The sequence below is a fragment of the Achroia grisella genome, unplaced genomic scaffold, assembly GCF_030625045.1.
Source record: "Achroia grisella isolate CSIRO2021 unplaced genomic scaffold, CSIRO_AGI_Agris_v1 utg109, whole genome shotgun sequence".
Taxonomy (NCBI): Eukaryota; Metazoa; Arthropoda; class Insecta; order Lepidoptera; family Pyralidae; genus Achroia; species Achroia grisella.
The window spans coordinates 5,126,724-5,140,854 of NW_026712573.1; the positions used below are offsets into that span (position 1 = coordinate 5,126,724).

Here is a 14,131-nt window from a genome sequence, read left to right on the forward strand (position 1 = left end):
TTAAATTCTTAAAAGTATGTTCTTTTGTTATATTTGTAAATGTTCAACCAGAACAATCTTTATGTACAAAGAAAGTAAATCGTCATAAAGCAATATGTGTAATTACATTAAATATACGAGTCTCATCTTACAATAAATAATTGTGAGGCCAAATAACTGTTGGTGTGTTGCTACCCTACGCGAGCCACAGACTTTAGGAAGTAGTATCTGCGTGCTTTTTTTCCTCACTTGAATATTCTCGCACCCGCTTACTCCTTATTCATAAAAAGTCATACGTCTTATAATCATATTTTAACTAGAATTTTTAGGGAACTGTTGTGTCCTTTTGAATTTTTTTAATGTGAAAAAGTAATTGATCACGAGTAGTAAAATATGTTTATATTTTTTTTTTATGAATAAGGGGCGTATTTTTAATTTGTGGAATATCTCAGCATAATAGTACCCATAATTAGCTCATATGGCTGACCTATAAATAGTTTAATTCCATAACGACCTACCATCTCATTCATAAAATCTACATACTTTAACTATTGGAACATTTTGTCACTTTCTATCAAATGAAGAAAAGGATGTAAAGAAAAGGATGAAAGAGTTCAATAGATTTATTAGACGTTTTTATGAAATAAGGGTGTTATTAATTAGGTTATATAATATAGGTGCATCATTAATGCGGTTTGGTGAATAAAATTTATCGAGACTCGTCGAAAGAGATGTGGACTGCTTCGTGTATAAATGATTTTGTAATTTATTCATAATCTGATTGTTATTAACTGCATATATTTTATATTGTAAACGCAAAGCTCTGAGTGACGTGTAAGTTCCCTTGTCGAAGTGCAGACCTGTTTGTGACCAATGAATATTGACACGATGTGAAATAAAGCATATTTAGTTTTTATCAAGTGGTTTTACTGCATTTATCATAAGTTAAAATTGCCTTCTAACCTGGATAATTGTTTTTTTTGTTTTTTTTTTTAACATTTAAATATGTATATTTTAACAAATAAATCTATTTAATTATACCACACGCTTACATGAAAACAACTACTCTACTATGATCATACTTGTGAATACAATTGATAGTATCGTGTGAGAATTAAACCCGCGACCATCGGAATGTATGGCGGTGTGCAAAAGCGCTAGATCACCGAGGTCAGGTCTGTATACATATATGTAATATTATGTTACCTGTGATACATAGAATAGGAAAGAACTATCCAATAGAAACTGGCAAATAGCGTCTACATACATACATGCTTAGTAGTTAGTATCACGATCTGTTCGGCCCGTCGTTGCCTTCTGTTATTGGCACTAATAAGGACTAAGGTATTATGCCTTTATAGTTGTAATGTCGTTGCATGTCTCATCCATAGAACCGAAACAGCCTCCATAGCTGGCTGAAATGAGAACGGCGAGACAGGTATGCTGACAACGTTGCTGTCTACCTAGCTAAAAATCATCTGCTTACAATGTTCTTGTAACAATTTTAAGTAAGACGGTGTGCTAAACAGACTGTTGACTACTATCAGTGCCTCTCGGATTAATTTGGTGTTATATGAGTGTTTTCATCAAATAAATTGCCGGGCAATCGCGCAATTTCGGATATAGTAAACCAACTAGTTCTTATGAATGATAATGGAATGGTACACCCGCCTGCGCTAACGGTTTACGCTGGCGGGGCACCAGTATATGTATGATAAGATGAACATAGCCCATCGTGGTAAATTCATCACGAATTTATTACAATGGTTTCCAGAGGGAGCTACGTGGAGGTCAACCTGGCATGGTACATCGCTAGGCCATAACGCTATCAAATGATATAAGAAAAAAACATTTATAATTTGTAGAAGACAGTTTATTACCCAGTATTCTTCTTTGGTAAGACATAAAATACTCTTAAAAATAATTAACAATAAACAAACATTAATTATTGTTGGCAGTTAATATAATACTATAAAATCGTTATTGACATACAAGTCTTAAGATTAAGATCTTATTGAGCTGTGTACGAACGACCACTTTATAAGTTTAGTATTTTATTAATGTTGTAAACTAATGAAAAACATATAATGAACCGGAGTAATTTTAGAAGCTCGTAAACAACCTTCGAATATATTATTATTTCTTATTAGGCCTACCGAACACAAGTTTTGCGCATTTAAAGTCGAAACAAGTACTGCTAGTTACTGCCTTTTTTTATTTGAACAATATTACATCATTACAGAAAATTTAAAGCATTAGTTAGGGAGTACAAATTACATTATCAAACATAAAAATTCAACATAACAGTATTCCGGCGCGTGCCTACTTAATCGTTGTCTACAGCTGAATAATTCTTATATATCTAGGTGATGCACCAACCCGCACATTACTTACAATACACTTTTTACCAGTTTTGAGAGCCTACACATATTTTAATCCAATATGGCAAAGACAAAAGTATTTTATTTAATTACTAAAAGAAATATAAACCTATATAAATGCTGACTGTTACCCGTATAATTACTGTTTATTTGAGAAAAAGCTTGTAATACAATGTATCTATATTTCATTTAGGTCCATTCTGATACACATTCGTATAATAAAACATGTTAATAGGGTAATATAGCATACTATGATGTTAATATCACGTTCATGGATCGCAGGATCCTGGACACTTTGTCTCTCTAATGGAACTAAATGGAGGGAGCTCCGTCTCGTGTGGGGTTTTTATTTGGCTAACTTCCTAATGCGCCTTTGATACAATTTATCACGAAATATATTCTCCTTGCTCATAAATACTAATACAGACACATAAACACTTTGTAAATATTTGTATTTTGTTACTTTTAATTAAAGAAAATAACACGAAAAAATAAGTTACAACATTTAAATAGCTAAAACAAATTTTTTAAACGTTTATTTTTTTTAATAAGGTAGATTTATCTTTAAAACGTTGTGACTAAATAAATAAGTATTTTGCTATGTGACTAGGAAACCATAAGCAGAAATTGCCTAGTGACGTATAGTTTTCGTTGATAGGAATATATCTGCTAATAAGCAGTTTTGTAATGAATCTATTTACATTAAATTCACTAACAAAAGTAGTAGATCTAAAGTAAATGTTATAAGTTCGCTTATCTAAAATGTATACCTACTATTTACATTATTATTATTGTATAATAAAAGATAAACTATATTATTACTGGTCTAATTATTTCTAAGAATTACTTATTATTTACATTGATAAATATTTATATATTAAGTAAATAATTTCATACACATTCTTAGGAATGAAATCCAGTCTTAGAATAGAAGTAAAATCTTGTATAGGCCCTTAGTTTTCAACTAATTTAAAAGGATTTGGCGCTGTTAAGTAAATTTGTAGTAGTAAGTAGAGCCCGTAAGTAACTAAATAACTAGAAAACTAATATAACAGAAACATTTAAAAAAGATAAAGATTTGTACATATAAAAATTAAAAAATCTAATTGGTTTGAATCACATGAGTATTAAAAGAGGCTATACATAAAAGTTAATCATGACATAACAAAAAATACATAAATGTATATTAAAATTTAAAATTCAAAACATAAATGAATGAATACAAAAACTAAGTAGTTTTTTTTCTTAATATTCAGTAGTATTAATTTATGTTTGAACTATTTTCTTTTAGCATTATTCACCATCCTTAAATATGTAATATACTTGAGTTCTTGCGGTTTTTGTATCCTTATATATTAACATCTTCATACGTATACGATTTTTTTGTTCATAACTAGATTGATTATATAAAATATTTATCTATTTTGTGTATAGAGTAGTATTTTCAGATATCTCAGATACTATTAACTAATATATTGACTAGATAATAAAAAAAGGTAGATATAATTTTTAGGCCGTACAATCAGGATAAGAACTACTAATTATACAACAAAATTGTCACATATTTCCTATGATAATAAATTAATAACAATATGTTTGGTAAGAAAATATAAATTAAAGCTTATTGTATCATATGTAAAAATTAAAAGTACTACTAAATAAAAATACTCCCCGACGCTAAAAGTAACTGAAATCCATTCGTCAACCAAATAAGTAAATCATTTCTCAAATGCCTGAACATATATTCACAAATATAGCTAACAACCGACTCGAACACGCGTCAGACAGAAAGATCAGCTTTGAAATAAACATACCTCATCAAAATCGGTCAATTGGTTTATGATGCCACAGATTCAACACATAGAAGTCGGCATCTTAATTCGTTGAGGATTAATTACATAAATAGATCGAAAAATCACTCACTTAAAGCTTCATTGTAAAGGAAGTAAAGTCGACTAGATTAGTAAACCTGCGTTCACATTAGGTTCAGGCCGGAAGTCTCGTACTGGCAACGTTGGATTAGCGCAGATCTAAAGAGGGCGGGGCGCAGCAATCAATGCACCAATCGGGCAGCGTTGTCGCCACGTACCGTCTGACTCTTGGAAATGTACCCTTACAAATATCCCACGTTTAGAATTCTACATTAAAAATTACAATTATATCTATTTATTATCTTCGAGATCGAGAAAATTCTGCAAGCTAGATTTATAATTGAATACGGTGGTTAAATTATACTGCAAACAATTTATAAAAAATATTATTATATAATGGATAAACTCAATAAATTCTTGGCCGATTTTATAAATATATTGTCCTATAGTTTTTTTACCTACATCACATATCAATAATAGCATTATGAACTAGTTCTCACCGGCCTCTGTCTGTCAAGATTGTAGTTTATGTTTGTACAATATTTATAACATTATTTTACAGAAAGTATTTTCAAACGATATTTTAAAGTTTCAGCGAGAACACATGGACGGGTATAGTAGCAATATTGAGCAACCTCGAAATGTTTGCAGTAACATTTTAAACAACATATTCATAATAGAGTCGAATCAAAACTATGTATATTGCATTATATTTACATGATTGTAGTATGGTTATTTTTACGGTTAAGAGAATATTGGTTGCTTATATACGATATATATGTGGGTACATTTCTTTACCTAATATACATATATTTTGATATTGTAATAATGCAAATTTATTCATTACTAGCTGACCCCGTGAACTTCGTTCCACCTCAGAATTAAAGGAGTTTTGAAGTTTAGTTATACAATAAATTTCTAAACGCATCCTGCTTTGTCAGTTTGTATGGGAAAATTAAAATGTTGTTTTTACTATTATCCATGCAATTTCTTTACATTTTATCACCGTTTAAACCTTCCCTGGACTTCCACGAATGTTTAAATACTAAAATTAGCCAAATCGGTTCAGCCGTTCTCTAGTTTTAGCGAGACTAACGAAGAGCAATTAATTTTTATATATATAGATTAATATAGTTAGCCAGATCTTAACATGAATAAATTTATGGCAAAATAACCTGTTTACCTCTCGCGACGTTTCGACTAAGTATCACTAGCCGTGGTCACCAGTCAGATCATGAGAGCTTGAGAGAAATAAACCTTATTCATGATAAAATCATTCATGTTATGACCTAATTAACCACATTAATAATGTGTACTAAAAGAGAAAATTAAAACTAATTAATGCAAATATATTATTTGTTTCTCAAAACGAAACTAGGAACTAGTCAACAAACACAAAGACTATATAAGATTGTGTTAGTGATATCTTACCCTTATATTTATTAAGATGACTGTACCTTACAGGTGAGCTGCAGAAAATTATATTATGTGTGTACACATGATATGCATATTGTATCGTCTTACATATCTAAGTATGCTGGGTTAGTTGTAAAGGGCATGCCAGCCGAAAGGTAGGGATGGTATTTATTCAAATTAAAAAAAAGGAGAAACAAGAATTTAAAAAAAATCATATGATTTAGTTCCACTAGAATTACCAACTACCTAGTTTTCGGCTTTGTACCTATACCTTTTATAACTAATCCAGTATTTAATTATATGTAGGTAGTCAGTGGCGTGCCTTAAGAGAGGCCTATGTCCAGCAGTGGACTGCAGTGGGCTAACGATGATTACCCACTTAAGTTATGCGTCTTTCGATAGTATTTTATTATATTAAGCACACGACTTCTGGAAATTTCTATAGCTTTATACATAGCTGGAGTAAAAGGGTCGAAGCCTTGTAGTTTTTTCTTCCGTCTGTATATGCCTTCTTTGCGATTCATCGCACAATCCATGTCCGCCTAGATACAACATAAAGATTAGTTTTTTGTTCGCAAGAATCGAAACTGCGACCATCGGAAGTGAGGCAATCAAAATAAATATATAGATATAATATTATAAAAAACTACCTGAGACACAGTGAAATTCAGGAAATTCAATATTCCCTGCAGAGTGTTTCGAGTATCAGATACCAGGACTTCATAGAACACTATGTGTATAGGACCCTGGAACTTTGTGAACCATATTTGATGTAATGTCTCCCACACTTTTAACTGATTTTTCACGTACGTTGTCCAATCTAAAAAAAAACATATCATACACTTACTCACAACCACAATCCCAGATAGGGTAGACAGACATTGTCATGACATTTGCCACGTCGAAACATTAATTAGAGTATTTAAATCTAACGGAATATTTGAAGACATTTGTTAGTAATGTGGAGTGATGACCCCATACCTAGCAATTTATCATGTCAGGTTGAACTCCACGCGGTTCTCCCTCGAAAACATCGTCATAAATTCATGATGAATTTACCACGATGGGCTATGTTCATTAATTCATAAATTGCTAGTAATTTTGTCAAGATAGGGGTGACTGAACTGACCTAATGTTCAATCTTTGCATTCTATAAGTCTAAAAATACGAGGTCTGGACACTCTAATTATACTATTAGATATTATAATCTACATTATTATCTTTTGACAGTTGTTAGACAAACCATGTAAACTACAAATTTAATATTTATTCTATTTAAATTTGAATTAGACTAAAAATTAAATAACATACCTTGTATGCTCTTTTTATGCCTACCTATCTTTTTATGCTCTTGTGATATCATCCTAAAAGCAGATTTTGGTGCTGTCCCAATATGACCTTTGTGAAGTCTATTAAAATCAGCCTGTAACATATAATATTAAACATATAAATACAAAAAACATGTATAAAAAACTCAATATTAACATAAAGACAGAAAGTCTGAATATAAATAGTATAAAGTGAAAAGAATCAATAACTAAAGTAATAGATCCATTCATGAGGAGTTCAAAATAGTTACAGAGAACTAAAATGTCTGTAGTATAATTTCACTAACATGAACTTCAAATATTACACATCACACAGCATCATCTAGTCCCAAGCGAAGCAAAGCTTGTGTTATCGGTACTACAAAACTGATAGTTACACTTCAAGATTTTTTTATAAATACATATACAATATCCAGACCAATACAAACAATCACACTCATGAAACTCATACACCTAAATTTGGAATAAAATTGTAATGTACCAATTTACTAGTACATATTAGCACAATCTAAATATTATAATAGTTTGCTTATAGATGATAAATCAATAAATAACATTAATACATTCAGATAGAAAGTTTGTATACAGCCAATGTGTGTATACAAATATTATTAATGAGTGTTAATAGATGTATTCTCATGCTTATATTAATTTGTGAATAATTAATAATAAACACATTTTTATAATAAACATATGTTAATATATATTGTGCGCAATATGGTGGTATTAAAGAAATTGAAATATGATAATTTCTACAGATATCCTTCTATTCATTCTTTATTACTCACAAACTTTTGCATTTCATAGTAGAATTAAAATATATATAAAAGGAAGAAAATCAATATTTTTTTCTATGTCCAAAAACCTGAACTTAGGTTTTTTAGGAGGGATTAGGATTTAGGACACAAAAATTTAGGACATACTCATTCAAATTTCTGTGTAACTAAATTAATAGTAGAGAAAAATAAAAAACATTAATAGAGAAATAAAAATTACCAAAATAAATGTGCAGAAAGAACAAAATGTTATAACGATTCTGGAAGCAATATTCCGCTGCAACAGATAACTGATTCTGTACACAAAACATGCACATATTAATATTACTTATATCTACCACTAAGTGATTAATCTACATTTACAGATTATAAATTCTCTGTGAGCAAATATTTACAGAAAACTAGCTAACTTTACTAAGTTAAGAGTGCTATGTTTGTTGTTGTGATACAATATATTCTCATTTCAAAATTTCACTAAGATTGGCTCAGCCATTTAGCTATGAAAATGTAACAAACAAATGGATACGAAAAAGAAAAAGTACAAATATGATTTTAAAATGAATTCTAAATTAAAAATTAAACTTAAGTTTTAATAATTGAATTGTTATTCTGATCAAAAAAGCACAGATTATGGTTTTCTTATCAAACAACCAATAATAATATTTACAATAAATTTATAATTTTTAATTACTATATTATTAAACATAGCCTAATTATTTATAACATCAAATAAATCAGAAATGCTAATACAGTTATAAAACAGTTGCCATTTAGTCTTGGTAGACTACACTATGGGGTTTTTCAAGATAATATATTAGGGTTTCTTAAGGGTTGGCAATGTGCATGTGACACCCATCGTGTTACAAGCATCCATAGGCTATGGTAACTGTGTAATACTGTGTATATTAGATAGGATGTATTCTAAACTTAAAAGTGACAACTGTTAAAATGGGTTTAAATGAGTTAGTTTTTATATAGGGGAAATATATACATGAACAAAAAAAAATTCATATACACACTTACCAATATGCAGTCTCTTGGATTTCTCATTAACACAACAGCAGATTTAAACTTGTTGGACTCTAGTGGTGGTGCTTCATGAGTTTTTACCACAAGTACTGAGCCATCTGTTATATTTTCTGCTGGGAAACCATGCACACGAAGACCATAATCCATATAAATTGAGCCTGTGACAATACCTAGAAACAAAATGAGTGCTACATGTAAGCACTGGTCTGCTCAACTCAGCATAACTTTATTATTTTGTTACTTAATTCTACATGTATCTTAAATATTGTAATTACTAAATTCAATAATGTTAGTAATTTGTATTCAGATAAAATCATGGTAATGTAAAGTTTTATAACTTTTATTTTAAAAGAGTAATATTGTTATGTCTATTAGTTGAAATGTGTCTGTAGAATCTGTATTTATTTACTCATTCAAAACAAAATAAATTGTTCATTGTATTAAATTAAAGTTTCCATAATAAAAAAATATATATATTTTTGAATTATTTACCTGTAACCTGTTGTAGAAGGTACCTAAGCCATGTATTACCGCTTCCAGGGTAAGAGATGAGCGCAACCACATCAGGCGATGGCGGAGACCGCAACTTTAGTTCCTTACACCAATTTACTTGTGGCAGTTGCCGATAAGCGAAATGGTTCAAATAACCGTTCCCATAATATGGACTTTTAGCCCCATTTAAAGGATTTAACATAAATAATATTATAGAGAAATACAGCATTACTATCAAAGCAGCGAATAAAAACACAGACCGCCGTGACATTATATTATTTTATAATGTTTTATGTTTACACAATGCAAAATCTAAACATTCGATTCATGATTGCAACGAGCTTGTATTGTTACACATAATATAATATACATTAATTTCATTATTTATTCACAACTGAACAAATTAAACATACTGAAATGGGTAATAAAATATTATAGTAATTTCTTTGGGTAACGTCGAAATTTAGAAAAAAACTTACAATAAAAATATTTGTCCGCAAAATTTAAAATTTGTGCTGTTTTTTTAAAGATTTGTTTGTTGTTGTAACTGTAATGTTATCGCCATTCAGTAGGGATGTGAAAATATTTAAGTGACTAAAAATCGATTAATCGATATAAAATAGCTGCTTTAATTTTTTATTTCAAATGCCTTTAGACCATTGAGTTCATAAGAATATAGATATTTCATTAGATAACATCAATGTCAAACTAATGTAAATTCGGTTTATAATATACAAGTACGGTGAATTTTTGTACCTACATACAAAACTTATGTTATCCTCTCTATTTCGGCGACTATTATATTCATTTCAATCACTGCGTCTCGCTTCGCGCTGAATTCATTGAGTTTCATTACCTACATGATTATAAAAATAATATGGAATCTGTTATAAATGTTCAATATTCTTACTGTAGTCAATACTTTTGTATTCTTATACAATAAATTTAGGGGTAAACTTTACATCTCACCTATTTTATTTTGTCCGCCATATTGCTTATATTATCCCAATTATACCTATTGAAAATAAATATAATCGGACAACAATTATTTAAACTGCAGATAAATTCATCGATTATAAATCGATATAATTGGTACTTCTGACATCCCTGATGTAATTCATTCCATTCCATGCATCTTGTTCAACAAAAATAATTTAAAATAGAATTTTACGTCAATGTCATGTCAATATACTAAGTTTTTCGACTGCACGAAGGACTTTCTGAACTCAATTTATTCCTTCTATACTAGTCTTAAGATAGTTGAAAATTTTTAAAGCCGTATAAACTGATTATAATTGCACAAATTTTTTAAACGCACAACTTTACAAATTGCTTATGGAAGCAGATATTTTAAAATTATGTATATAAAAAATCCATATTCGAATATCTACTGAATAGATTTACATTGGTTATATATTTCTACAACCAGTCTTGACTTTCAGGTACATTTTTTAATTACAAAAGCATATAGAGAAATAAAACATGTAATATGATTTAAATATTTATTAACTACTGAGCGGAATTGGCAAATCTTAACTTTCTTAATATAGAATGACAATTTTCAATATTTCCTGTACAAATTTCTAAATACATCTGCAGTGGTAACACCCGTGGCGAGTTGATTTGTAGTAGAATTTTCCTTGCTGTCACCAAGTCCCCTTTTAGTATGTGACAGACTGCTGCTTTTGCCCAAACAGATACTGCAATCATATCGCGCATCTGATATGGCATCCCGGATACTAGTTCATGGATCATCGGAGGTTGTAAATGTTCCACAGCATCTGTTATTCTATCTAAATTAATTAAAGCTTCAGCGGCATATATATGGGCCCATGCTTTATGGCTGTTAGATACATCGGTTTGGCTAAGTAAATCATTAGCACTCATAAGCGCCGACAGTGGATCTTGCAAATGCAACAAGACATAACTCTGTAAGACGAGTGTGGAATTTTTTAACTCGCACCTCTGCTTCCAATTAATAGGAGGACCAGGTGGCGCTTGTATGAGACGTGTTGCCACATCTTCATCACCTTCCTCAGAATTAGGCAGTAATGTTATAGCATTTCTTAGGCACAGAGCAGCAAATTCTAATGAGAGAGATGGTATTGCAAAAGATTCACCAGATGTGGAATATTTATCTTTATTTTCTTTTGACAATAAGATGCGTGTGTGTGGCCCACTGCCAAGTTTCTTCACCATGTATTGTTGAGCCTCCTCACTACAGCACTTCTTCACACAACATTCAGCCAAGTGTAGCCATATACGAGGGTTATTGGGATAGTGACGTGCCACTTCTACAAGACATTCAAATGATCCCTCCGAGTTGTTGGCTGCTAATAATGCTAATCCTAAATTAAATACATAAAGAGGTCTGTCTTTACAGGCTATCAACTTTTCACTGTCTGGACTCTCTATAGCTCTGAAATGTTCTTTCACAGCATGTTGAAAATATTTCGAAGCTAAAAAAGGTTTCCGTATTGATAAGTAAATAACACCCAAATTATTATTAATAGCAGCCCATATGTCCTCACCCTGTGATTTTAAATCATAATTGTATTTCAGTGTTTTGTACAGGCCGAGAGTGTTAGCTGCTTCATTTACATCTCCCTTCATGTATAGTTGTTGAGCTATTATAAACACATTTTCAATTGAATCATTTTTTAAGTTAAGCTTGATATTTTGACCAGATAGAAGTTGTGCTCTATTTACAAGTCTCTCAAACAATTCACCAAATTCAGGGTTATTTTTCAATGATTCTCCATGGTTCTTAGCTATCTCTAATGTTTTATCATACGTACGTCTACAGAGAGTAGCTTCTAAAAGAAGTAGAACAATTTGTTGATACAATTTACTGTCTTTGATGTTCTTTGAAGAAACAATTTTTTCTAGCACATATACACATTGGTAGTAGTAACGTGAGTGATATAACAGTACAGCATAATTGTACAGTAGGCACGGAGAGCTGAGATCTTTTATTTCGTTATCGGGGAAAGTTAAATTTGTTAATTCACCGATGGCTTTCTTGAACTTGTCAACGTTTTTCATATCACTAATCATGAATTCAACGACAGCTTTATTGTGTTGTATTCGTTTGTTGTTGCTACCAATTACACTTTCCAATTCATTTAAATGTTGCAATGCAGAAGTGTAGTCCTTTTTTAAGAAACATTGTTGTGCTAAAACGGCGGGTTCATCTTTTGTGCTTGTCATTTTGGTAAATAAGGTCACAGATAGAACTTCGTTATGTATTGATGAGGAGGATGTTCAATGGGTAATAATTGGTGGAAAATTAAGTACAAATGAATTCGACAACACAATTCGGAAAAATTTCACAACAGTTCACAAAACACAAAAGTAAAGGAAAATATATTCAGACATTTCATAATGACAATTGTGACATTGACATTATTTTGAGCTAGCTTGACTGATCATACTTGTCTGTCACTTTCAAAATCAAATCTTTCAATATAATAATGTTTGTGTTTTCTATGTAATGTTCACTGATGTGGATTATTTAATTATTAATTTTATATATATTATTTGTTTTTACTGGTTTCATCCATAACTTGAAATGGTTTTATTTTAGTATATGTTCGCCACTCACTGCATTGCTGAATATAGTACTCCCTGCAAGATCCCATAGATTGCTCCAATAACGCATACAATCGACGTTCTTCAGCAAAAGAGTTGATAGATTAGTAAGTAATAAAATGTCAGAAGAAATTTCATACCAGAGCGCGAGTACGCAAGCAGTTATGAATTTTATTATATCACATGTGCCTAAAAAGGATATACCGAACGTGCAGAGCGAAGCAAAAAAGGGTTTCCTGCTTTCTAAAGTCAAGAGCAAACGGATTAAACGTAAACCCAAACGCAAGAAAAATGGTCTTTCAAGGAAACAAAAGAAGTCGCTAGGCTTTTACAATCAACCACGGAATTTTATTCGATATGCAGATGTATTACCTATAAATAATACTTGGGAGAATTACATGGAACAAATATTGGGCAAAGACATGGAAGTCCCAACACCTAATAGCAGGGGATGGGAAAATGTGACTCAAACACTTTACAAAGCGGACTTTCATGGAAGTCATCTGCATGTTGTTCGTTCTAAATGTCCAGGATATATTGGTAAAATGGGCATTTGTGTCATGGACACAAGAAACACCTTCAAAATAGTATCCGAGAACAACATATCAACAACTTTACCGAAAAAAGATTCTGTTTTTGAAATTATATTTAAAAATTATAAATTCACTATCTTTGGCCATCATTTATGTACTAAACCAGCTGATAGAACTTCAAAAAAAGTAAAGGGTCATTCATATCCTGACCTGTGACATATTTTCTTCTCTAGGTATCTAATAAATTAGTAATTAAATCACTGGAATTTTACTGAATGACTACCTGAGTACTAAAGTACCTGTCAAAATTTAGAAATTTTGTCTGCATGATCATACAGACCAAAGTTTGTAAATTTTATTTCACCATTTTCCTGTTATATTATATCATATTTTAGTAATAAAATAAGGAAACAATATTTATAACATATCTTATTTTCAGTGGTAAAAAACCACAAATAAAAAGAGTTTATTATTTTATTTTTTAATGGAAAGTATTTTTAAAATTCTTCTAATGGCAAATTACATGTTGGAAGCAATGCTTTAGGGGTAGTTTAGAGGGAGTGATATCTTTAAAAATATTGTATTCTTTTCATATATTGCAATAGGTACAAATATTGAGAACTTGTTTATTTTCCATTATTTATTAAAGACAGTTATTGTTATTGAATGACTCACCAACTTGTAGAACAGTTTATTGGCAGATATGTAGGTGTCATATTTATATCATTAAATAAT

The 14,131-nt window shown here is 30.7% G+C and overlaps 3 protein-coding genes across 3 annotated transcripts; 1 reads left to right on the forward strand and 2 right to left on the reverse strand.

The window, feature by feature from the left end:
* Positions 1-5,550: 5,550 nt before the first annotated feature.
* Positions 5,551-9,665, reverse strand: LOC131846698 (WSCD family member AAEL009094). The gene is made up of 5 exons (XM_059196070.1): positions 9,273-9,665; positions 8,775-8,950; positions 6,983-7,070; positions 6,298-6,467; positions 5,551-6,189 (listed from the first exon to the last, which is right to left on the reverse strand). The coding sequence occupies exons 1-5, from the start codon at positions 9,541-9,543 to the stop codon at positions 6,019-6,021; spliced, it is 876 nt and encodes a 291-aa protein (XP_059052053.1). The 5' UTR covers positions 9,544-9,665; the 3' UTR covers positions 5,551-6,018.
* Positions 9,666-10,781: 1,116 nt separating this feature from the next.
* LOC131848272 (CCR4-NOT transcription complex subunit 10) lies at positions 10,782-12,627 on the reverse strand. Its single transcript, XM_059198076.1, has one exon. The coding sequence runs from the start codon at positions 12,480-12,482 to the stop codon at positions 10,782-10,784; it is 1,701 nt and encodes a 566-aa protein (XP_059054059.1). The 5' UTR covers positions 12,483-12,627.
* Positions 12,628-12,755: 128 nt separating this feature from the next.
* LOC131848280 (ribonuclease P protein subunit p29) lies at positions 12,756-13,654 on the forward strand. Its single transcript, XM_059198089.1, has one exon. It carries the CDS (start codon positions 12,983-12,985, stop codon positions 13,610-13,612), a length of 630 nt encoding a protein of 209 aa, XP_059054072.1. The 5' UTR covers positions 12,756-12,982; the 3' UTR covers positions 13,613-13,654.
* Positions 13,655-14,131: the final 477 nt, after the last annotated feature.